The sequence below is a fragment of the Crassostrea angulata genome, unplaced genomic scaffold (assembly GCF_025612915.1).
Source record: "Crassostrea angulata isolate pt1a10 unplaced genomic scaffold, ASM2561291v2 HiC_scaffold_140, whole genome shotgun sequence".
Classification (NCBI taxonomy): Eukaryota; Metazoa; Mollusca; class Bivalvia; order Ostreida; family Ostreidae; genus Magallana; species Magallana angulata.
In genome coordinates, this window is record NW_026441695.1 from 1 (window position 1) to 23,885 (window position 23,885).

A 23,885-nucleotide genomic window follows, 5' to 3' on the forward strand; every position below is an offset into this window, starting at 1 on the left:
AGTAAATACTTCTGATTTTCACTTAACTGGGAAATACTGGGGAAAACGAATTTATAATCTTTATTTCTTTAATCATCAATTTAAAACCTCTGTTTAGGATATAAGATATTAACATTAACCATCAAACACAATTTAGCATACTTTGCTATTTCATTGTCGGTTTATGAATCTTAAATCACCTATTCCCCAACACTTCTAAAACTGTTAGAGTACAACTATTAGTCTCGGTTTTTTAACCCTAAGTTAAGTTTTTTACAGATTTATAATTCAAAGCACAAAATCAACTGTTATAATTACTGTAGGTGTTACAGGTAACAATTAAAGAAACACACATGTTGTTTCAATATATAATTGACTCTTGACAGTTTTGTGTACCTGTTTTGAGGGAGATATATACTATGAGTGGGGCTTATTGGCTTTTCAAGTGTGTTACATACTGGGGTAGTGACACAAGTCACACTTTATTTTTCATACTTTTCTTGGTCAATTTTCACATACACCAAATAACCAGAAAAAAAATTACTTTTGATATCATATTTATGATACATGAAACTGTATAGATGCACCTACATTTTATACCTGAGTTAAGTCTTAAAAACAAATAACAATCATTATGGTGTCTGAATGAACCATGTTTGGAATATTCATAAGAAGATAACCAATGCATTACTGGCCAGTCAAAACTTGTTAAAATCAAAGACAATAATAGAATATAATAGCTGACAAGGTGTACGATTGTCTACATCCCAAAAGATGTGATTAAGACTAAGTATGAAGTACCATAATATGTATTATACTAATGTAGCTATACCCAGTATTTACCGGGAAATACCAGTAATTTCCGGGAATTACTAGTATTTTCTACCGTCCTGGGAAATATGAGTATTTCCCGCTTTTTTGCCAACCCTGTTGATATGATATGGAGAGGAAAGCGTTATTGGATAGTACTGTAGATGTCATGCTGGGGCAAGAGTAGTGATATGTGTGCCCACATTGCCGCAGTTTTATGGTATATTAGTTTAGGAAGCGACATGGACTCCTTTAGATCTGTAAGGCATTGAATAAGTTCAGCTGTTATTCCAGATGTAAGTGAGAAGTCTGAATCGAAGGATGATTCCTCAGACTGTTTAAATTAACAATAAACTGCATGCTTTTTATAGATATACATGTTTACTATTCATGTATATACTTGCAACCTGCATTGTCAGTTGAATCAGTTATATAATGATTTATTCAGTTATTGTTATAATGTCCTGCAGTCTATTTCGTTTAGGTAATCTGAATTAATAGTAACCTTAATTCATTTAGGGAATACGCGTTTACATAAAAACTTTCATGTGAGTTTAATGTCGGATGCAGAAATAAGCTGCCTAACATGAAATCCATGAATAAATATGTAACGTGATAGTCCTCGGGAAAACAAAATACTTATACAGTTTGTTACTGACTGACTACAGAAATATATTGGATTGGCTAATCTCAAAGACGGCTCGGCTTCGCCTCGCTATCTATGAGATAGATCAACCCAATGTATATTAGTAGTCGTTCAGTAACATACCAAATAAGAAATAATAGATAAACAAGTATGAGAAAAAACAATTTGCATGAAAAACAAGAGTTGCCATATATAATTATAAACGTACAGTGTAGTTGTATTAATAGGTACTTACGTCTAGTTTTGTACAAAACAAATCCAACCACAATCATGATGAAAATTGAACCAATTATTATGATATACATTTCAGCAGAATCACTACTGTTCTCTCTGAAAAAGATGCAATTAACATGTTAAACGAATTGCAGAAAATCGTTAATATTTATACCAACATTTCACATTCTATCATAATAATAACACACGTTGTCTTATGGTCAAATAAATAATTAATGATATAATTGGATATAAAACCTATTCAAAGTCTGAACACTTACAGGATGAAATAATTGGTTTCAGCGCTGCCGACACCCTATAGAAACGTAGCGGAAACTGATGGTAACTTAAAGTTTCTGAAAGGTTTCAGCAAGTAAACTTCAAGTTTCATTAAGTTTCCGCAATGTTTTAACTAAGGCTGTCCACGCATTCATATGGTCTCCGCAACTGAAACTTGAAGTTTCTGCATAGTTTTAACCTCCAAGAACGATTGGGATACATATTGTTTACAAAAGGTTTCGCAACGGAAACTTATTACTTTTTTTTTTTTTTTTGCTTTTACAAAAACTCTGCAAAGTTTCAAGTAATATACGTAAAAACAACACAATTTCAAACCGATCCGGATTTATTTTGTATACAAAGCTTTCCAAACAACTTTCCAATCCAAAAAAAAGTACAGCCAAAATATAATAATGGAGAAACAGTCATACGACAATTCCCTTATCAGGGACTTTTAAAAAAAATGATAAAATTGCACAACAATGAAACCTCCCATTAAAAATTTGTACAGTAACGGTTGTACTCATACTTATTATCTTCTCAATCAATTGCATATCAAACCTCCCTTTAAAAAATGCAAAAGGTCTTCCTTAAAAAACAATATGAATGCTATCTACAAAATGCATACATGAATAAACCAAAAAAAGTTCACTGTTACATAAACATAATACATTTGTCTTGAAATTCATTGAATATGTACACCATAAAATATTTTTCAAAAAGGTTAAAGTGTCAATCTTGTGAAAAAACATACACTACAAGATAGTCATTGACTATAAAGGTACGGCCCAGATATGATATGTATGGCCATAAATGAGGTTAAACTAAAAGTGACCTACTTTTGAGTTGGGACAAACTTGTTTTTGTTAGTTATAAAATTTAATGTCAAACATAAGAACAGGATATTTGACAGCATGTTATTAGATATTGGTCAAAATGAATTTACCATTTTCACGTTTGGAAAGGGTATACTGTTAACTTCCAACTCCCTATGCATTAACTGATGCAAACAAAAATTTACAGATTTGCAGAAGCTTGTGAAAAAATAATAAATGTGATAAATGGTGAGTAAAAATTGCAAAGAAAAGTACATACCGGTATTTTTTTACTTTTAATTCTAACACCAATACCAACCGAACGTTGTATAAAATATATGTAAAAATGTATATTAATACGTTGTATTACTTACGACCTTTCAAATACGTGCATTTCAGATAAGGCTTGTGAATTTTTCTTATCAAGTACAGAAATTTAACTAACTGCTGAGAAAGAATTACTATTACTACAAGAAAACTAGCAAAGATCATATATAGCTATACACGAAAGAGGTGTACACCAATATAAATACAATCTTTACATCTCCTACTTGTCATATTGGGAGTGCTGCTTTTTGAATAACATCAACCAGATATATCTTTTGAAACACATTAAATATTTTGAGCAAAGAAAATATTTAATATTTTTGAGCAAAGAAAATATTTAATATTTTTGAGCAAAGAAAATATTTAATACGGGAACATCCAGGTACGTGGCATCGTTTTTGAAAGGGATGGGGGGGGGGGCAGACTCATCTAAAAAAAATCTTGACAAGCATAAAAAAGTAAATTTCCAAAATTATGAAAATCCTAATCCGTTGGAGGTGTAGGTTGCATAACTATAACTTCAGTTTCACTGATCCTTTTTTTTTCACTCTGATTTTTCACAGGGTCCCAAAAATGTGGGAACAAACTTCTTGATGATTCACTGTTTTATATAAGACAAAAATTTTGTGTTTGTGTGTGTGTGGGGGGGGGGGGGGGTTCCATGTAGAGGTATTGGAAGACAATTTTGTTGGAAAAAGTAACAATATACCTGAATCAGGGAGTGAATTAGAGAAAACAACTGGATTTCGACATCCACTGAAAAATCCTGAATTGTGGAAACAAAATATAAGAAAGAGAAATGTAGGGGATGAATGCACTTCCTGCAAGGGGGAGACAGTAAAACAAAAAAAATTGCACATGATTCAAATGCTTTCAAAAAGTTAAGATGATCAGCAGAAAATATTTAGACTGTATTGACGTTTTGTCTATATTTTGTTGAAAGAATTGATGAAAGAAAACTGGATATGCAATGCAATTTTCATAGACACACTCAATATAAGAGGGAAACAGTGTCATATACGTTAAGCTAATTGAATCCTTCCGTACAGTTCAGCCTGATTATTATAGGAAAACGACAAGCAAAAAAAAAAAAAAAAACAAAAAAAAAACAAAAACAAAAAAAACCCCAAAAAAACCCTCAGCTCAATCAGAAAAATGTATGAATTATATCAGGAAAGTGCTTGTTGGAAGAAAAAGAACCCGTAAAATATTGGCTATACGATAGTTGCAGGTCTGTAGCTCTCGGTCTGAAAAAAGCTGGTCGTCCATCCGAATTTTTTTCAGACCTGGAGCTAAAGACCTACAGCTATCTATCTGACTATGTCCTTGCACTTTATTTAATATTGGATATTATTTTTCTAAGAATTATTTGCGAATTATTTGCGATGCTTATGGAAATATGACACAAAAAATAGTATTATATACAGAGGCATTTTAGCTATATATCATTAATACGCAAAGGATTTGAACCATATTATATATTGAAAAGATAAAATGCATGTATAAACTCTTAAAATAATTATAGAGAAAACTTAAAAGTTGTAAGCGATACATAAGACCATAATTTGCTCAAAACCAAACCTTAATAAAGTTGTAAGTGTCAGTTACAACTTTTCAAATCACTGTGACCAAGTAATGAAAAGTCGTATCTGATCTATTGATTCATTTATTTTCCATTTTAACCTTGAATCTAGTAGAAATCATGCTATATCTTAATTATAAAAGCGTAAATATTTCACTAATACATCTAGAAAAGGTAACCATTTAATACAATTTTCCTTGATATTGAAAACTATGAAAATTTTAGTTACGACCTTTTATTTCTACAACTTCGATATTAAACTCTATAGATGCTGAGCATCTCAACAGAGCACATTTCATTAAAAAACCATTACGCAAAAGATGATACCGAATTACCGATCGAATAAATTGTATCTTAATACTTTGTTAATACATCAGCTTTTGTATATTTTGCGCAAGTAAACAGTCAACTCTCTGATTTACCGAAGTCTCTGTTTGAATTTGCACGTAAAAATTCCAAAATATAGGCGATAGTTTTCAGGTTACAAAGCATAAATAATGAAAACGAAACAAAAATTAAAACAAGCTAACACCACCGTCATATGTGAAAACCGTCAACGTATTGAAATATTTAGCCCCAATTTACTTCAAAAAACCGGCATCAATGCATTTTGCATGTTTCAAAGATTCCCTTCGCACGCGAACTATTGCACAACAAACAAATTCGTCTTTGTCAGATCGACCCGTTTATCATACATCATGCTGTAAACCAAAAAAACCTTGTTTTAGAAGTATGGAATTAAACACGAACTAGAAAACTGACCAGTCAGGAAGGGCCCCGCTATGACAATTAATATTGAATTCCATCCGCTTTATATTAACAATGATGAAAAATAAATACCCAGCATAAGATGTAAAGAACTGCAATATATATAAGGTGGTAAAAAAAAAATGAAAATTATAAGTAACAACTGTATTTTTAAAATTTGAAGATAATTCCTGAATGTCCCAAAACTCTAAATAGTAACCTTGTATCTGCATAAAACAGGGATAACCTCATGTCCTCATTAATCTTCATATGACAGCTAGATAGAGATAAGCCTCTAAATTTTCTGCAGCAGGCAAGATAATTAATCCCAGGGGATCAATTGTTCTGCTCTCTCATCCTTTTCTTCTAAATTCACAATAAGATTTTTTTTTTTCAGAAATGACAGAATGGGGTTATTATCTGATTACCTGTTAAAATTACCAGCATTAAGGCAGAAAAAAAATAAAAAATAAATAATTAAGAAATAAAATATATAATTAAAAAATGAAATAGTGAAAAAGGATATCTTAATATATATCTTGATTTTAGAATTCAAAAAAATTATTATAAATCATTGTGTACGGTATTTTAACCAAAATAAAGAATGAATATTATATTTTAAATCCATATTTCAAAGAATGTACACAATACTACACATCATTCAAAATTGACCTTAACTTCAAAACAAAGTTCATTTACAGACACAGGCAGTGCAGTAATTAATCTCAATGTGACAGATAAAGATAAAGCTTAGGATTTTCTTCCTGTGGAAGGTTAATTAATCCCAAAGGACAAATATTGCACATGCTTAAAAGTATACAATGGTAACATTCTCAGCAGTTATCTTTCTTTGCCCATTCATTCTTATGCATATAGTTAAGGAATCTACCCCACCACCCCAGCTCCAAACCAGAAGACATAGAGAACCAAACTTAGCATCAAAATTTGTATTTCTGCCTACTGAACTACCATACCAAATTTGAACTTGATTGGGCAACCATAAAAAAGGTTATTTGAAAAAAACAGAAAATTTGTGGACGGAAGAGTGACAGACGGACGGACAGAGTGATTACTATAGGGCACCCGCAAATCCTTGCGGGGCCCTAATCATTTAGGTTTTTTTTCTTAAATAAGCCCACAACCCCGTAAAATGTCGACCCGGGATTGCCTACCCATTTTACCAGCTTGGAAATCAATAATCGTCAATAAATTCCAATAAAATACGCATTGTTGTCTATCAATACAAATATACCGGACTGTAACATATCCTGAAAACGCCAACAAAAAGTATACAAATTAGAATCAATTTTAACAGGAGCTTGGACTTTGCGTAGTTGTGTCAAACAGCAATGTAACATAGGCCTATCAATAATTTCTTTCTTGGGCACTTAGCCATGGATCTTTGAAATCAACAAGATTTGTTTGGCTTATATATAAAGCCATTTCTACTTAATTTGTGCATAAGCATCATTTTAACTTGATTTGATGCAAGGAATAGTAAAGTCTTACCGAAATTCCAAGCTTGAATATCAAAGTGATTCTCTATCACATTTTTCTATAATAACAACATGTGTTTGGCTATAGAAGTAGGTTTTAGAAGACCTCAGTTTCCTTAGATTGTCTTCAAAATATTCATTTAATGAGATATGCATATATTTTAATTTGAAGTCTTTATTTACATCAGTATCTAGAGTCATCTTATAACCCGCCATGTTGAATTAGCAAATGACGTTACCTACTAAACCTGCCTAAGCTCTAGGCTGCTGGTAGAATTGCTGCCCTCATTTAAAATTGAAAGTACACAACTGTCAACATTGGTAACCAATTGCTACCATTGGGGATCATTTGTTGACATTGGGGACCGAACTTGCCGTTGGTAACAATCTGGTGAACTCTGAAAGCACCTAGTGGGAACGTATCTGCTTGAACAAAATAAAAAACTAGGAATAAAAAAAAACACACCCAAAATTCTCATAACAAAATGCTGATAAAACTCAAGTGAAAGGCAGGCTTGGCTACAATTGTTATCACAACACAATTCACACCTCTAGCTCTACGCTGCAAAGGCTTCATAATAATTGGTAAATACACATTCCAAAAAACAAAGCAGGCTATCTTGACCATGCATGTATAAACGAAAACACTGTTCTTATGTTTTTGTAATACAAATTTTAATTCTTCTATAGGTTATGATTAATTTTAGAGAAACAGTAACAATAAAAATCTGATTAAATGAGATGTTCGCTCAGAGGTCGTTCGAAACATCGAGGTGCGAACCATCTCAGGGTGAACAAAAATAGGTGCGAAGGAACCGTCCCGGATTCGATATGGCACAATCAATATGGCGTCATTTTTTTTAACTTGGTTCGGCATTTTATTTACATTTCTCTTTGAAACAAACCAAACCATAAAACAAAACCAAAACTAAATAAAAATGAAAAGAAAACAAAGTCAAAATAAAAGCTGTAAATGAACTTTAATACGACACAAATAGTTCGCTGTGAATAATTGCAAAAAATCAAACTGGAAGTATAAGGGTAGTTCGTAACAAGTAAATAAATCGGTAGCAGAATTCACCATTCCGGGAAAAATTCACTTACTGATTTTGTTTATCTTTGTGTCCAAGTCACTCGTCACGTCGAATTTTATTTTTCGATCCTTTCCTTTGGCTTTCGCGAATACAGATCCATTGATGTACCATGCAGACTCTGTATCTTCTTTTCCGAGCAGCTGGGATGTTAGCGCAAAATTAGTCTTTGAGACCGTTTCCAATGCGCTTTATTTCAGACCGCTTTTTATGACTTTAACTTTTATTTCTGGGTTAAGTACTTTCACAATAATGGGCCGGGGTTTGCCCGTTTCTCCTGGATTCGGTGTGTAGCAATTCCGTTGCTGTTTCATGTTTAAGCACAATTAACATATTTTTTTTACTGAGTATAATACTTTTTACATATATGTTTTTAAATATGAGCTCTTGGAGTCAGTTTATTTACAAATAAACTCTACAAGACCTTAATATCGATCATCTGAAAGATAATCCTCCAACGTACTCTCCTTCATCCTACAACAGTAAGCCTACCAGACTCGTCATGACTGGTGATGTTAACCCCGTTAACAACAAAGACCATTTATCATGAAAGGACCAAATTTTAGGGAACCTAGAACCTTCGCAAGGCGTCGAAACTTTATACACATCATGAATTCTGTTAAAGATTACGCAATCTGGGCAAGATGGGCAAAATCCGAAAAAGAAGACACTGATGCCTTGTCAGAGTGGGTTAAAAGCAACATTCTCTTTGTTTGTAAGGCATATTACATTATATAAATTGCATTTTAAAGAACTAGGTTTTCCACATGGTTATCCTACTTACACCCATAGCAGTTTTTCCAAGGAGGAAACATTGAACAACATAAACTATGGTCTTTCTTAATATTTAAAGACACTTGCAAAATTAACATCACTGTCTAGAATTTAACGATTCAAAAGACGCTCACAGACATGTAAAGTTTCCTTAAAATTAAGTCAGTCAGTATAATCAAATAAATTGTGACTGTTTGGTGGGAAACAGTTGAAATTGACACCCCGAGAAAACTATTGTCAACCGACAATTTCAACTGTTACTCTCCCAAACATGCATTATTTATATAATGACAACATGAAGACAAACGTAATCTGTAGGTCTGTGTGGCATATATAAACTTTATTACAATCGTGATATTTTATTTTACTTTCAAAGGATAAAGGTCATTCATCATTTATCCTGTGTTGATAAAAGTGTTTTCAAATTAATTAGATAGTTTTAAATTAGAAAGTGTAATACTTCACTGAGTGAGAGTATGTTATGGATAAATACCGTGTATGGATGGTGTCATTCCCTGGTATCATAAAACGAGTAGATGTTACCAGAGGTTCAGATGTCAATCTAGCACTGTTGGTGCGTTCGGGCAGATTTGAAATAAGGCGGATATTGTGTCCTTTAGCTGGTTTTTCTTTTAAGTTGTTTGATTTGGCAAGGTCAGAAGTTGAATCAAAAACAGTTTTAGTTGTAGATGTACTCAAAATTGGTGCAACACACGATAAATCTGTCATTATACAATTTTCAACATAACATACATATAACGATGAATTTTACATGGATATTTGATTTTGATTTTTCTACCATATGATTAAAAAAATGATCTTACATGTTGATGATTCATTTGACGAGTATATTGATGGACATTCGGGGCATGGCTTGTTGTAGTCTGGTAATATTCTTCCAACTCCGTAGTCAAACAGAACACAGAAATTACCTTTAAAAAAGTTGATAATGCTACTGCTTATGTACAAAATGCCTTATCGGGAACAACAAGAACGGATTCTGCTTGTTGGATTAAAATTATATAGCATCACAGATCATGAGATATTTCTTAATTACATTTATTTATTTATGATTTATCATTCGATTCGTCTGTTGGTTCCGTAAGGGTATCATATAGCATTGCATTTACCTGTTCAGCAAATCTTAACATTTAAGATTTGCGGGGCCGAATGATGTTTTATTTTCTTACACTAAGTCTTTACGAAAAACAATCTTGTTTTTAATGAACTTTTTTCATTTACCTCGGTTGTGATGTTTTACAACCAAAAACGTTTCTCAAATTAAAAGCAATTTATTTGGCCATAAGAAATAGGTTGATAAAACAAAACACTGTGCACCGGTCAAATGAGCGAACAATTTGCAGTTTAGGGGATTAAAATTGAACATCTATCAATTCAATTCAGTAAGAGCAAAAATGTAAGACCCTCGAGGGATTCGAAATCGTGATGCACGGACCACAATCCTGACACTTTATTCACTCGGCTATGGATTCATTCACATGTTGTCGCCGATAAAATCCTTTAAATAAAACCAATTGTCGTTTCAGTCAGAGTTCAGACATTTTGTGATGATGTGCTATTCTACCTTAAATGGTTTTAAGTAAATTTAAAGTTTTTATATAAGGACAATTTTGGTTGTAACGTTCATTTTCATGTTATTGTGTATCCTATTACAAATGATATGGAAGTCACCATAAACGTAAAACGCCTCTAATTAGTACTCATGAACGTTACGATTGAATTCTGTAGATATGTTTTTTTAAAACTTAAACGGGCTTAATATTCTCTACACAAAAAAGCAGAAGGACTCAGAAATAAGAAACGTTAATAGCTACTTCTCATATTCACATTAAATTCAACAATAAATAAGGTTATGATAAGCAACGCTTATTCATGATTTTGCGATTTAAAAAATGTATACAGATCCAGATTAGTCCTGTTTAAATGAAAAAGTGCTACATAATGAATATATATTCCTAATACATGAAACTTGATTTCAATAATACAATACTTTAGGAAAACAGTTTTGTAAAGTTTTAAATAAATTGTTTGATAAATGACATTGCTTACCTACTATCCGACTTATTGGAGCGCACACTTCAACAAAGGATTCGTTATATCCAAAACAATGATATATCAATTGTTTATCATGGCACATTGGATATTTGCTGCAATTTTTCATCTGTGATCTTTGTATGATAACGCTGTGATGTTCTGGGCATTTTTTCACTGTCTCGAATGTTTTCCTTGTTTCATAACAAATTTCCTCCTGAAACATTAATCTTTTTTTTTTTAAATTGGTAAATAGTTTTGGTTTTACTCCGTCGAGGTACTGAGCTCAGAAGTAATGTTATGTTAGAAAGAATTCAATCACATCTCTTACCCTCTAGATCTAAGAGACTACATACACAGACTTCTACGGTGCAAATCATATTTAGGTGGATGACAGGAAAATAATAATATTTATGAACAGAAACATTTGTTATGGTCTATTTTAAGCATTGACATCGATGGAAATATCTTTCTTTGTTAACCATTAAGTTATCTGTGTTCACTAAACAGTATGATTTTGCATTTTATACACAACCCAACAACCTAAAAAATAATAATAGCTGACGATTCATATGTACATGTAGTTTTCTTTACATGCATCTCTATGTCTAGATCTCCGATTTTGTTTCAAGACTTTGTTTTAGTTACAGTTTGGCGAATTGATTTCAAACATTTTATCTGGGTTCCAAAAGCTGCTCTAGAAATAAAGTTTGATTTTCCTTACATTTAATCAACAGATATCAATGTAATAATTGTTAAATGTGATTTTTATCAGTGTTCCAATTAATGAAGGTGAAACAAATGAAGACGGAAAATAATCATGCATATGCTACTGTTCTATTCCACCCAACACATAAAATATTAGAACCTAACCAGTTAGACTACCGTTACTATTTATGAACATGTTTTTATGACTTTAAAAAGTTAATATTCTTGATATCATACTGTCTGTCATTTTGATAAAAACCAAGAACTTTTTTAGAATACGTACATTATATATTTATGTAGCAAGTTTACTGGTTATTTATTCTGAAAATGTAATGTCAGGAATAATATCACTATTTTGCTTGTTTTTCATCAATCTAAACGGAATTATATAGAAACAAGTCAGTATCTTGGACTACTCTGATGTTAACGGTAACAACTTAAATAAAACCTTTCAAAATCCATCGATTTCACTCTACATAGTATTGTACAATCTGGTGTTTCAAATCTATATGTTGCAGACATCGGTTTTTGTTAAAAAAAAAAATGTTTGTATCTGTTAATTTTTCAAGGTAAACAACAAGTCCCCTTCAAATAATTACTGAATCAGTTATTATGTCATATTAAGGGTAGCTGATGTAACGTCACATTGAATATCTAAGTCATCTCCCTTTAGCCACAAAATCCTACATCTTCAACTCACAAAACTACTCTTTTTTTTTTTAAAATGGGAAACGCTATGAGCCATGTACATGTACAATGCATTGCATATGCAATGTTCTCGTAATTCTTGTGTCATTTTCGGTGTTCTGATCACTCATACAATTCCAAAGGTAAATAAAAAATATGAAGACATTTAATATAGCTTTTAACTTAACATCACATACTCACCAAGTTTAGTAGACATACTTTAGCAATAACTTCGATTTATTTGAAATTTAATCAACAAATATTATTGCATGCTTATTTAAGTGTTAGCTAAAATTAAAAACTGTTAAAATGATGTCAAGGCGCGGGCCCAAATTTTGTGTTATGTAAACTTTTAAATCTCACCATTTATTCATATAGACGTAAAAGTAGATTACAATAATCTGTTCATTAATCATTAATGTTAACAAATTAATGTCTAACGTTACAACCAATCTGTCGTGGTATAAAAAAGCATGGAATTAAAACTCGCTAGGTTGTGCATTATTATCCATGTGCATGCATATTTTCAACCTATAACTTAAGATTCAAAGTATCTGCCCAATGGTTAACTCGCCCTACACTTTTCACCATGATGTCAATTAGTCAACCCGTTTCTTAGCACCCCGTTCTGGAAAGTTCTTTCTATTTATACTAAAATCGCATTAATTGTTCCAATTTATTAACTTTTTGTATTAATAGAATTCCGATCCAAGGAATCTGCCCGCGATGCATGATGAACTCGTCCTACACTTTTCGTTAAAGCTGATTGGTCCGATTTATATCAAATTTTATGCACGCTTTTAAACGATGGTTATGCTTAGTATATGTATAATAATAGACATTGCAGTATTTTTTTTTTCTTGTCAATTAAGCCAAATTTCAAGAAAGAAAAAAAATGGTACAAAATTTACTAAATAAACGACAAGTGTACCGCGTTATTTCGCCTCATGTTAAATTTCACCCCCTGACGACGAGACGGGTATGGTTTTATTACGACTTTGACATCGCATTTAATAAAGGTCGAAATAATCAGACAAATTACAAATAAACATGTGCACATTTTGTTCGCTAATATTTTTGAAGTTTGCTTTCTTTACAATCGATTTATAGCATGCACATTGAATAACCCCAATCATTCGGGGGACGAAACCAAACGGTTCCCTTTTCTAAGAATTCCCGTGATGCACTTTGGTTTGTTTTTTCGTTTGCTCAAAAAGAAATTATTTTTATTTACTTTGAATATTTCTAACTTTGAAAGGAGACTGATTCTGCTCGTGTAAATAGGAGAAAGTCCATAACATTCTAAGATAAAAGGTTTGTATGGAAAAAACTTTGATACTGTTATAACAAAACAAATCGGACCAAGCAGCTTTAATTAGTCAATCCGTCTTCTCGAAAGTTATATCTCATTCTCTCACCAGTGGTTTTACTTTGCAAGCGAATAAATAAGTATCAAAACTAAAATCGTCCACTAAAGAAACGAGTGAATATATTCACTCTTTATGTAATCATTAAATATTATTTCTTTGCAAGCATTCATTTTGATCGAGATTATTCAGGAATTTAATCCGCCAAAGCGCGTCCACCAACTTACTCTCATTTTTGCTATTTCGTACTTGTTTATCGAAAATGAATTGTAGTTTTTTTTTTTATTAATTTCACAATAAAAAATAATCAGTTAAAATTTAAACATATACCTAATGACATCATCACACATGCGTTTAATAATCAATGGTGTAATCAAGTAATCTGGGGCAGGCATGTTGTACTTTATTTGCAAAATGCCTGAATTTATAAGTATAGATTTGATAAATATCGCATGCTTAATATACTATGTAATCCATGTCCCACACCCAACCCCTCTTAATCATGCAATTTTATTTATTCATTCTTAAAGATGTAACCATATGCATTTTCTACATAGACATTTTGACCAATTAGATTTCTCCCTTTTTCATTTCATTTACTACAAAAAAGATTTATCCTGTTTTTATTGTATTAACTACAAAAAGTGAAGCTATAACTTTGATATATATATATATATATATATATATATATATATATATATATATATATATATATATATATATATATATATATATATATATATATATATAAAGCACAGGGAATTTCACTTTTTGTTGCCGAAAATTAACTCTCACTCTCACTGAACGGACAAATAAATATATGAGGAAGTCACGTGTTATGTTAAAAACAATGAAAGTGTGACATTTCAATTCAGTATAAAGAAAAAAAAGCGTTTGCAATAGAAATAATACTAATAATCAACCTCACGTAAATCAAACTGAACGTTTACCATCTTTGCTGTTATCAAATTATAGACAGACACGTTCATGGCAACCTCACATACGGGCTGTACTAATTAATATGTAAAGGTTGAGACCGCTGAGCCAAGTACATTTTTTTTAAAACAGAGGCATTGCAGTTCAGTTTTGTAAAAGAGATACCAAATTTTGTAAAGCATTATGATTGATCAGCATGCCTTTCCAAATAATTAGTTAAAATAAACCTCGCGTGCTACAATCCTACAATCCAATCGAAGCCTACAATCTGAACACCTAAAATAACAAAAGTCGTGCTATGTCTACAGACCAAATTAAAGAAATTTCGAACTCTATATCAGGCCCGAAACTTAATATTTGACTTTCAAATTCTGGCGAATATTAAAAATACCCATACTGACTATTTTAGATACTACAAATGTAAACGTAAAGTGTGAAAATGTTCAGCTCAAACTGTGTCTAGGTCCATTTAACTATTAGTACACTGATTCACCATTCATGTTCATGCCTGCAGCCAAATTCGAGCACAATTATATATAGATTATTACATGGCAATGTTTATGTCGCAGCGTATATTAGCCCGAGGTTACTGTATATCAGCCAGAGAGTCGTCAGGCTCGAGGGCTGATATAGACACAGGACGAAAAACCATCTTTAAGCAAGTCCTTAAAGGTGGCTTAAAGGTGACTTAAAGGAGCTTAAAGGCTATACAACCTTTAAGCCGCCTTTAAGTCACCTTTAAGCAAGTGCTTATATGTCCTTAATGTCCAAACTTCTTTAAGCCACCTTTAAGCCACCTTTAAGCATCTTTAAGTGGCATTTACGCTCTCTTTACACTGCCTTTACACTGTCTTTAAGTGGCCTTTAAGTCAATATTGATCAAGCTGAACAATAGAAACATATACTAAATGCAAAAGCTCTTTTATAGAGATGGGAGGGGGTCATCCGAGTGATAATATAATTTCCAAGGAAGGGGGGGGGGGTGTTCCAGGCGGTTTAAATCGTCGCTCCATTAAACACAGATCGCTATCATCAGCACCGCTCCGATGGACACAGATTGCCGTTATAAAATTCTTTATAATTTTTTGGGGGTTTCAAAATTATTGTAGGGATGAGCGCAGTCTCTGTATCTTAATATGTGCATAAAACTAATTAAAGTATGTTTGTTTCCTATTATAAATTAATCAGTGAAAAAAATCTCTCTCTCTCTCATTCTCTCTCTCTCTCTCTCTCTCACTCTCTCTCTCAGTTCATCCGGTTATTAAACAAAATAAAGATAATGAACCAAAAATGCATGATTTAATTTGTTAATCGGTTTAAGGTTTGTATTTTTTCAATTTTCATTATTTCTAACTCTAGATCTGCTAGATACATGTTAAAGATGAAAAGACTCTCAACTGCCTATGTTATATCGGGCAGGATATTACTGCTTTGTTTGTCTAGACATAGTTTTGTTCGTTTGTGTATATCTAATTAGAGTCTATTGTTTGTCCAACTTAAGAAAACCCCTGGAACTAACACAGAATATACAAGATATACACAACAGGTGTGTCGTGTGCCCAGGTGCATGTTTGTGTATATCTAATTAAAGTCTATTGTTTGTCCAACTTAAGAAAACCCCTGGAACTAACACAGAATATACAAGATATACACAACAGGTGTGTCGTGTGCCCAGGTGCACGTCAGGGTTTCTAAAGGCGTTGAATCTTAGTATGTACGAGTATACGATAAGTCTAATGAATAAAAGTTAATTCACATTTGTAATTTATTTTCAAAGTATTATTTCCTAGCTATGGGTTTCAAGGATGTATCTTAATATCTACAAATTAACGATACGTGTATGTAAGAGTAAAATCTTGAGGCTAATTAATTAATGTACCGGTGATCATAAATAGGGGTTGATTATTTAAATATATGTATAAGGGTAAATATGTCAAATATACCCGGCCTGGTACATCACACAATTGTATGTACAAGTCATTTGCAATTGCCACATGCAGTAAATACGTCACCGGTAATTGGTCATTTTGTTTGTTATAGAATTGATAGTTTATAAAGCATGTACATACAATTACATGTAAATATTTAAACATATTGGAACGGCGCCGCGATCATGAAAACCGGGAAATTGCGGGAAATGATTTCATTTTCTTTCTTACATTTTCATAGCTATAAATAAGATGAACGTATATCTACTCGGTTTAAATTTATTAACTACATGTAAGAAAGCCTACTAAAGTGAACCTAACGGTTTCCATTTAGGTATAATATATTTTTGTTCACTGAAGACCAAGTTCCGTATTTCATTCTAAATACATGCATGCATGTAATTTATAAATTAGATATAATTGATTGTTACAAACTGAATGGTTTGTCAAAATCTTTTCAAGTAAACACATTCAATACAGTGATTCAATATCCACTGATATATAGGATATAAAAACACTCATATATATGTAAGTTGCCGTGGCGCAAAGGATGTGTGGTGATGCTAGTAAACTAAGGGTCCCGGGTTCAATTCTCGCCGTGGCCGGGTTTTTTTATGTGTTTTTTTTTTCATTTTTCTTTCTAGAACAAAAACCGTTTTAATACCTTTTCTTTCATAAAGTTAATACATTTTGTTGGAAATAAAGCACAATATTATATTAATTTTTTTTTAATGGCTTAAAGGTGGCTTAAAGGTAGCTTAAAGGTGGCTTAAAGGTGGCTTAAAGAAGTTAAGACATTAAGGACCTATAAGTTGTCCTTAAAGGTGGCTTAAAGGTGGCTTAAAGATAGTCTTTAAGCTGCCTTTAAGCCATCTTTACGCTTTCTTTAAGCCACCTTTAAGCAATACATATAGCTTAAAGGTAGCTTAAAGGTGGCTTAAAGATCGTCTTTAAGCTATCTTTAAACACCTTTAAGCTATCTTTAAGGAGGACTTAAAGATGGTCATTCATCCTGTGAGAGCGAACGAGGGCTTATATAGGATGCGATATAAAAATTGCCATGTTATGATTTTTATTTCACATATTTATAGAAAATATTAACGGAACAATAAAAACATCATGTGGTGAATCAAATCGCTCCGTGTCAATATATTCCATCTCTGATAAACCTCCCTGAATTTTTTGCGCCAGCTGTTTGTTAAACTTGTGCCGTCGACGTAACTATTTGAAGTCATACTCGGAGATCGGGGCTCAACGACACATTACGAACTCTACGTCATAATAGCCGGTGATTAACGGAAAGGAGTGTGATATAACACCCAAAGATTGCTGGAAAGGGGTGTGATATATAGAGAATATAACCATTTCAACGATTTGGATAAAGCAAATATAAAATCACACAATTACAGATGTTCTATTTATCTCATACATTTGATTATATTTTGAAGCTTTTCAGACAGTCCCTTATATGACCCGAATTGATTTTAATTCAAAGATTAAAAACGATGCTGCAACGTTGTGTTACGCGGTTGTTGTGACCTTGCGCAATTCAATTTAGTACGTCATTTTTTTTTTTTAGATAAAACTAACTGTTTTGATGTAAAGTTTTTCTGAAGTAAATCTTGAAAATTTTTTTTAGCTCTAAATAACTTTTTCTTAGAGCTTATTCACTTGATGAAATGTAAATACTGATCAGAAGACTTTAACAATCAAGTTTGTTGACATACACAAAGTTGGGAATGCTCGTTAGTTTGAAGTGACTCGAATGAGGAACAGTTGTTGATGTTTTATGAAACAAAAACTAGCCTACATGTAATGATTCAAAATTGAAAATAGTGAATAAGGATGCTTACTGGTGGTGGAATAAAAGTCTTATAAAACATTATTTCGGTAAGTTCTTGTATATGAACACAACCTTCATCGCGTCGTCAGGATGAACTCCTTGATAGTTTACGTAATTTGCAGTTTTATAAACTACACAAAACAAATTTAAAGTTGGAAGGGGGTTAAACCTATACATACAATCTTGACAAACAAATAAAGGGTCTTATGGTCACCAAATGGTTATGTATACCTTTGCAAAAAAAGGGGGTAAGGTGCTAAGCCCCCCCCCCCATCCCCCTCCTCCCCCGGTCCGACGCCTGTGCTACGCAGTGATGTGTTTTCCTTCATATTTGTAATTTAAATCTTTGACAAAATCCATATACAGTAATATCACTTTTTGTAGTAGATGTAATTATTTGGAAAGTACTAGCAAATCTTCGAAAATAGGTCATTGAAGCGTTGAAGCGAAGGGCTGTGTCAAAAATAGTTCGGACCGGAAGTATTTGATAAAGCATCACCCGTTTGATCAAGCAAAGGTTTATCACACGGGTAATATACACCACACGTATGAGATAAAAATCTTATATCACACCCCTGAGGTTTCTATCACACCGGTAGGCGAATTTTCGATTTATATCGCACAGGGCGGAAAGGGTATGTTTTCCTATAAGGATACGATACAATTATAATTTATTTTAAAAAAAGCAATGGAAAGAGATTAAACAAACGCATTTAATATCAAAACGTTTAAATACCTCAGTATATCTTCTTTGCGGATGAGCCTCAATGGAATACACGTGCATTATTATTAATATAGGTACAATTAAGACACATGCGCTCGATGAACTTCTTCCTATTGTTCCAAACATCACAGAGGGGAAGTGTTGACGATATTCGAATACCACTGCAGCCTAATTTAAAATTACATTACAATATAAAGTCAAAATCAGAGCAAATGTTAGATTTGTAATTTCTTTAAAACAGGGGTTTTCGTTATTTGAAAAATATGTATTCAAAACAATGTCGTAAATCTATACTTATGAATTAAGATAATTAATTTGCCAATTACCTACATCTTTGGTATTTCAACACCAACATGTGTTGGATGGTGTTTGTACACTATTATTGAATTTCACCTGATAAGTATTCATTGTAAGATTAATTAAACAACGTTAACCTACTTTTGTTTTCGATCAACCTACCAGAAATAGCAAAAACGAGAGTAAGGTTAAGGGTAAGGTTAAAACAAAATATATATTTACATTGAAAAGATATTGATTAATTTCGTAAGAAAGAATTTATTTACCGGAATGTTATTTATAGTATGTAATCAAAATTAAGATTTGAGCAAATTAAAAAAGCAAATTTATTTGTTGAATGTTTGATTTTAGTTTTGAAAGAGAAAAAGACTTTCCAAGACGGGGTACATGTAACTAAGAACATATTTTCATTAATTGACATTACGGCGGAGAAGCTACATGTATACTCTAACTAAGTTTCCAGTAAATATATTCACTCTTTACGTATTTTTTTTTCAATATTATTTCAATGCAATAATATATTCTGATAAGAACTACTCTTTAGTTAGATTTGCCGAAGCGTGTCCACCACCTTACTTTGTTTTTGCTATTTCGGTCTTGTTTATCGAAAATGAAAGTAGGGTTTTCCATCAATTTCACAATTACTACTCATTATAAATGTACCGTAATGACATCATCTCACACTTGTTTAAATACTGAAGGTGTAAGCAGCTACTCTGGCGCAGGCATTTTTTTATTTATTTGTAAAAATCCTAATTTTTAAGTATTGATGTTTATCTCTATGACAATATTGACCCCGCCGAAGGGCATGTGTGACCCAATTAGGGAGTAGTGTAATATGAACATCATAAATATACGTTTTATCAAACCCACTTGATAGTATAAGGAAAACCCTATTATTTGATTCATGTTCAATTTATAGCCAAGTGGATCCCGTCTCACGATAGGAACCCATCAACAAAGGATTATTTATTTTAAAATTCTGGTTAAATGGTACATTGACATCATATATAACCACTTATTAGTCTTTTCTTTACCAAATGGGTTGGAATAGACACAGAGATTCGTCGTCATATGACTTTTTGTGCATATTTGGTTCCATACCGGGTATGGGGATTTGGGTAAGGGGTGTGATAAGGTCAAACATTTTACAATTAAGAATTTTCTTTTCGACAATGATCATGAGATGTTTCAAATGAACATTATTAATAATTGGTCGTGTGGTTTTCAGAGGAAAAGTTAGATTTTTAAATTGTTAGCAAAAGTTGCATGCGAACAACGACGGCCGAAATCCATGGCAATAGGTCAACTGAGTGGCTCAAGTTATTTTAAAATACACATTGTTACTCATTATAATATAAGAGAGTATGTTGATGACCACAATGACCATTTAAGATACTGATATACCAATATAAAAAGATCTAGACCACTAAAAAAGTCACCCTTCGAGTGTTGTCAGAACTGCATACTATTAGATTAAATTGCTACACATTTAAGGTAAGGTTTGCGGTTACAGGGAGATAACTCACACATTTTCATTGTGATGTAACACCAACTACCCTTTATTTCAGTTATGACGTCAAAATTTATATGACGTCATAATTGATTTCAGTTTTTTTTTTTATATCGTGGTTTTTTTTAGTTTCAATGAAAAAATAAGAGGACACAAGCATTTAATCAATTTCCACGAAAACGAAATCCGCATCATATGGATTTGAAAAGTGTTTTAGAAACATCAGATTACACATGTACACATATTCTAAGATACGGTTTTCCTGAAATCGGTGGACTTGGAAAGGTTTCAAATAAGATGTTTTCGTTTACATAATAGTCCAAAATTAAGACTATTGTTGCATTTTATTCTATTTTTAGATAGTTCATCAGAAATTAATAAAAGTAAATCATGATATTAATAGTGATATTATTTTCGAACATTTTAAGCATAAATAACCACCATAATAGTCACATAAAATGTACATATTTTCACGAAATTGTTTACATTTTATCAAAATGAAAATTGGAAATCATGAACTTTGACCTTTTGTAGTTATAAAACGGGACGGGCAAAATTCATTTGAATTTTATTAGAAAAAAGACTTTAGTATAGTAAACAAAATGGTATGTAACTTTGGTACAACCTCTAAAAAATGCAAGCCGCAAACCTTACCTTTAAATTCGCATTGTAAATACTTGACTTACCTGAGTGGAATTTTGTGAAGAATAGGGGTACAGGCATGCAGACACGTTGTGTTTGTTCATTGTAATATGATCTAGGTATTTGCCATATAATGTGACCGATTTTACGGTGCTAGGGAATTCTTCTGGAGCTGTATCCGCCGTGTGCAGTACGGACGGGGTGAAGGAATGTTGGCGTAAAGGGTATAAGGTATAGGGTTGAGGCGCGCTGTGGGCCGTAAGGTAAAAACGAAGGGTAGGTTTGCCGTATTCCCAAAGGTCCACCAGTATATAGTTCCAGAGAAATAAACCAAGTGATGAAGGATTCCGTATTTATTGGCCGAGATTCAACGATGGCAACATTAAAACATTTTAACAGACATACATTTTACAAACAAGTCGGATATGGCCAGTAGTGGCCTCCGGTCTCAAGACTCTGGGTGAGTCGGACGTGGCCGAGGCTGGCCGCCGTATTCCAGACTGCCGATTGACAATTGTACATAATTATTTATAAGAAACTGAACAATGAGTATAAATTGACAGGTGATGACATAAGTAAGCTGAGTGAAAGTTTCACAGATATAAAATAATTAAATAAACTCAATGAGTCTTTGATGTCCAAGACATGGAAAACTGATAATTGCACAATGTTGTTTTAAGAGATTAGCAGTTCTTAAGACATGGCACTCTGTCTCTTTGAAATCACATATAGAGTCCGAAAAGTGTCAATCACTAAATCAACTTGTAACTTTGTAAGAAATAAATTGTGAGAAAATATTACGAAACAGATGTTGAATTTTAAAAGTAAAGTCCAAAATAAAGTTATAATTAAACAGTGAATTTTGCACGGTGATAGTTTCCCAATGCTCCGGGGAAAACACGTCCTCGTGTTTATATGGGCATTTTCACCCTTGTAAACAATTTCTATTTAAAGACATTTATTTCATATTTTATAATATCTGGCTCATGATTGCCGACACGATCCAAACTTTACTGTGCATTCCATTAAATGTAATTTTCTTTATCAATTGTCAGAAATATTTGCTTACTTACTCTGAAGAGTATACATTCTTTTACTATTAATAGCTTTTTCTTTGAACACTTGTGAAATCAAAAAGTGTCAATCACTAAATCAACTTGTAACTTTGTAAGAAATAAATTGTGAGAAAATATTACGAAACAGATGTTGAATTTTAAAAGAAAAGTCCAAAATAAAGTTATAATTAAACAGTGAATTTTGCACGGTGATAATAAGATGATACGATTTTGACACTTAGAACAAAACTTGATTACACCGAACTTTGTTATAAAACCTTTATATTTTTTTGTTGGAGAGGGGAATTGGTGTTTGCTTTATATTAACCAGGTTTTTTCACTCAAGTGACGTTATTTTTAGTCTTTTATGTTAACATCCGAATGCATAAATGATCTACCTTGTAAATGCATGCGCGGATCTAGAAGGGTAGAGGGTATTAAATACTTAAAAGTACAATCATTTTTTTTGTAATTGTTTTTACTTTTAAACTGAAGCGCATTCTCTATAACTACTTATAATGCATTTGATTTTTCACCCAAAAAGAATTAGATATTATGATACCGATGTATAAAGGACACACACACACACACACACACACACACACACACACACACACACACACACACACACACACACACACACACACACTCTCTCTCTCTCTCTCTCTCTCTCTCTCGAACCAAATACACTCTCAACTACAGATAAAGATGTTACCACACCATAAAATGAATTGATCACATCAAACGTTTAAATTGAGTTTGATCTTGACTGTTAGTAAAAAACCGTAGATAGTTCATTCATATATTTGTGCATGACTTGCTTTTAACGATGTCAACCAATACGTTTATAAAACGACGTATTTTCTTGAGAAAAAAAAAACAACTTTCTTGATTCATGCGTTATGTTATTCAAAAACCCCTCGTCCAGCTGTAGATGCTTACAGTTCATGTTAATAATGCGAACAATGTCAGTAACGTTGAAAAAAAAAATTCAGCACACGCGTAAAATATTATAATGACAAGCAAATTAAAACTAATTTATTCCAACATTGATTATGTTTAAAACAATCAGAATACGGGCATTACCTTTTTATGCGATCAAAAATTAATTTAAAAAAGAACAAAGAGTAATTTTGGGTGGGAATTCGACCATCCTGCGTAACCACTCAGTTATACTAGAGCGGGGTGTGTGTGCGTGGTGGGGGGGGGGGGGGCACCCCTGAATAACTCAAATTTCTATTACTTCTTTAGGGAGAGGGCTAACATAGGCTGTGCCTGCTGTCCAGTCCCATTCAATATACATTAAATAAAATATTGATTATTAATAAATTAGATTTCTATTCAAAATGTACATACTATTACCAAAACTTTAAG

General features: G+C 32.5%; 1 protein-coding gene across 1 annotated transcript; it reads right to left on the minus strand.

Annotated features, from left to right (window-relative positions):
- Positions 1 to 1,676: 1,676 nt before the first annotated feature.
- LOC128169472 (uncharacterized) lies at positions 1,677 to 19,164 on the minus strand (the record flags this gene model as incomplete). The annotated part of the gene is given in 5 exon segments (XM_052835605.1): positions 1,677 to 1,765; positions 9,253 to 9,481; positions 9,584 to 9,691; positions 10,830 to 11,028; positions 19,017 to 19,164. Coding segments are annotated over 5 exon segments (739 nt in total), but the record flags the coding sequence as incomplete, so codon positions are not given.
- Between the last annotated feature and the right edge of the window lie 4,721 nt (positions 19,165 to 23,885).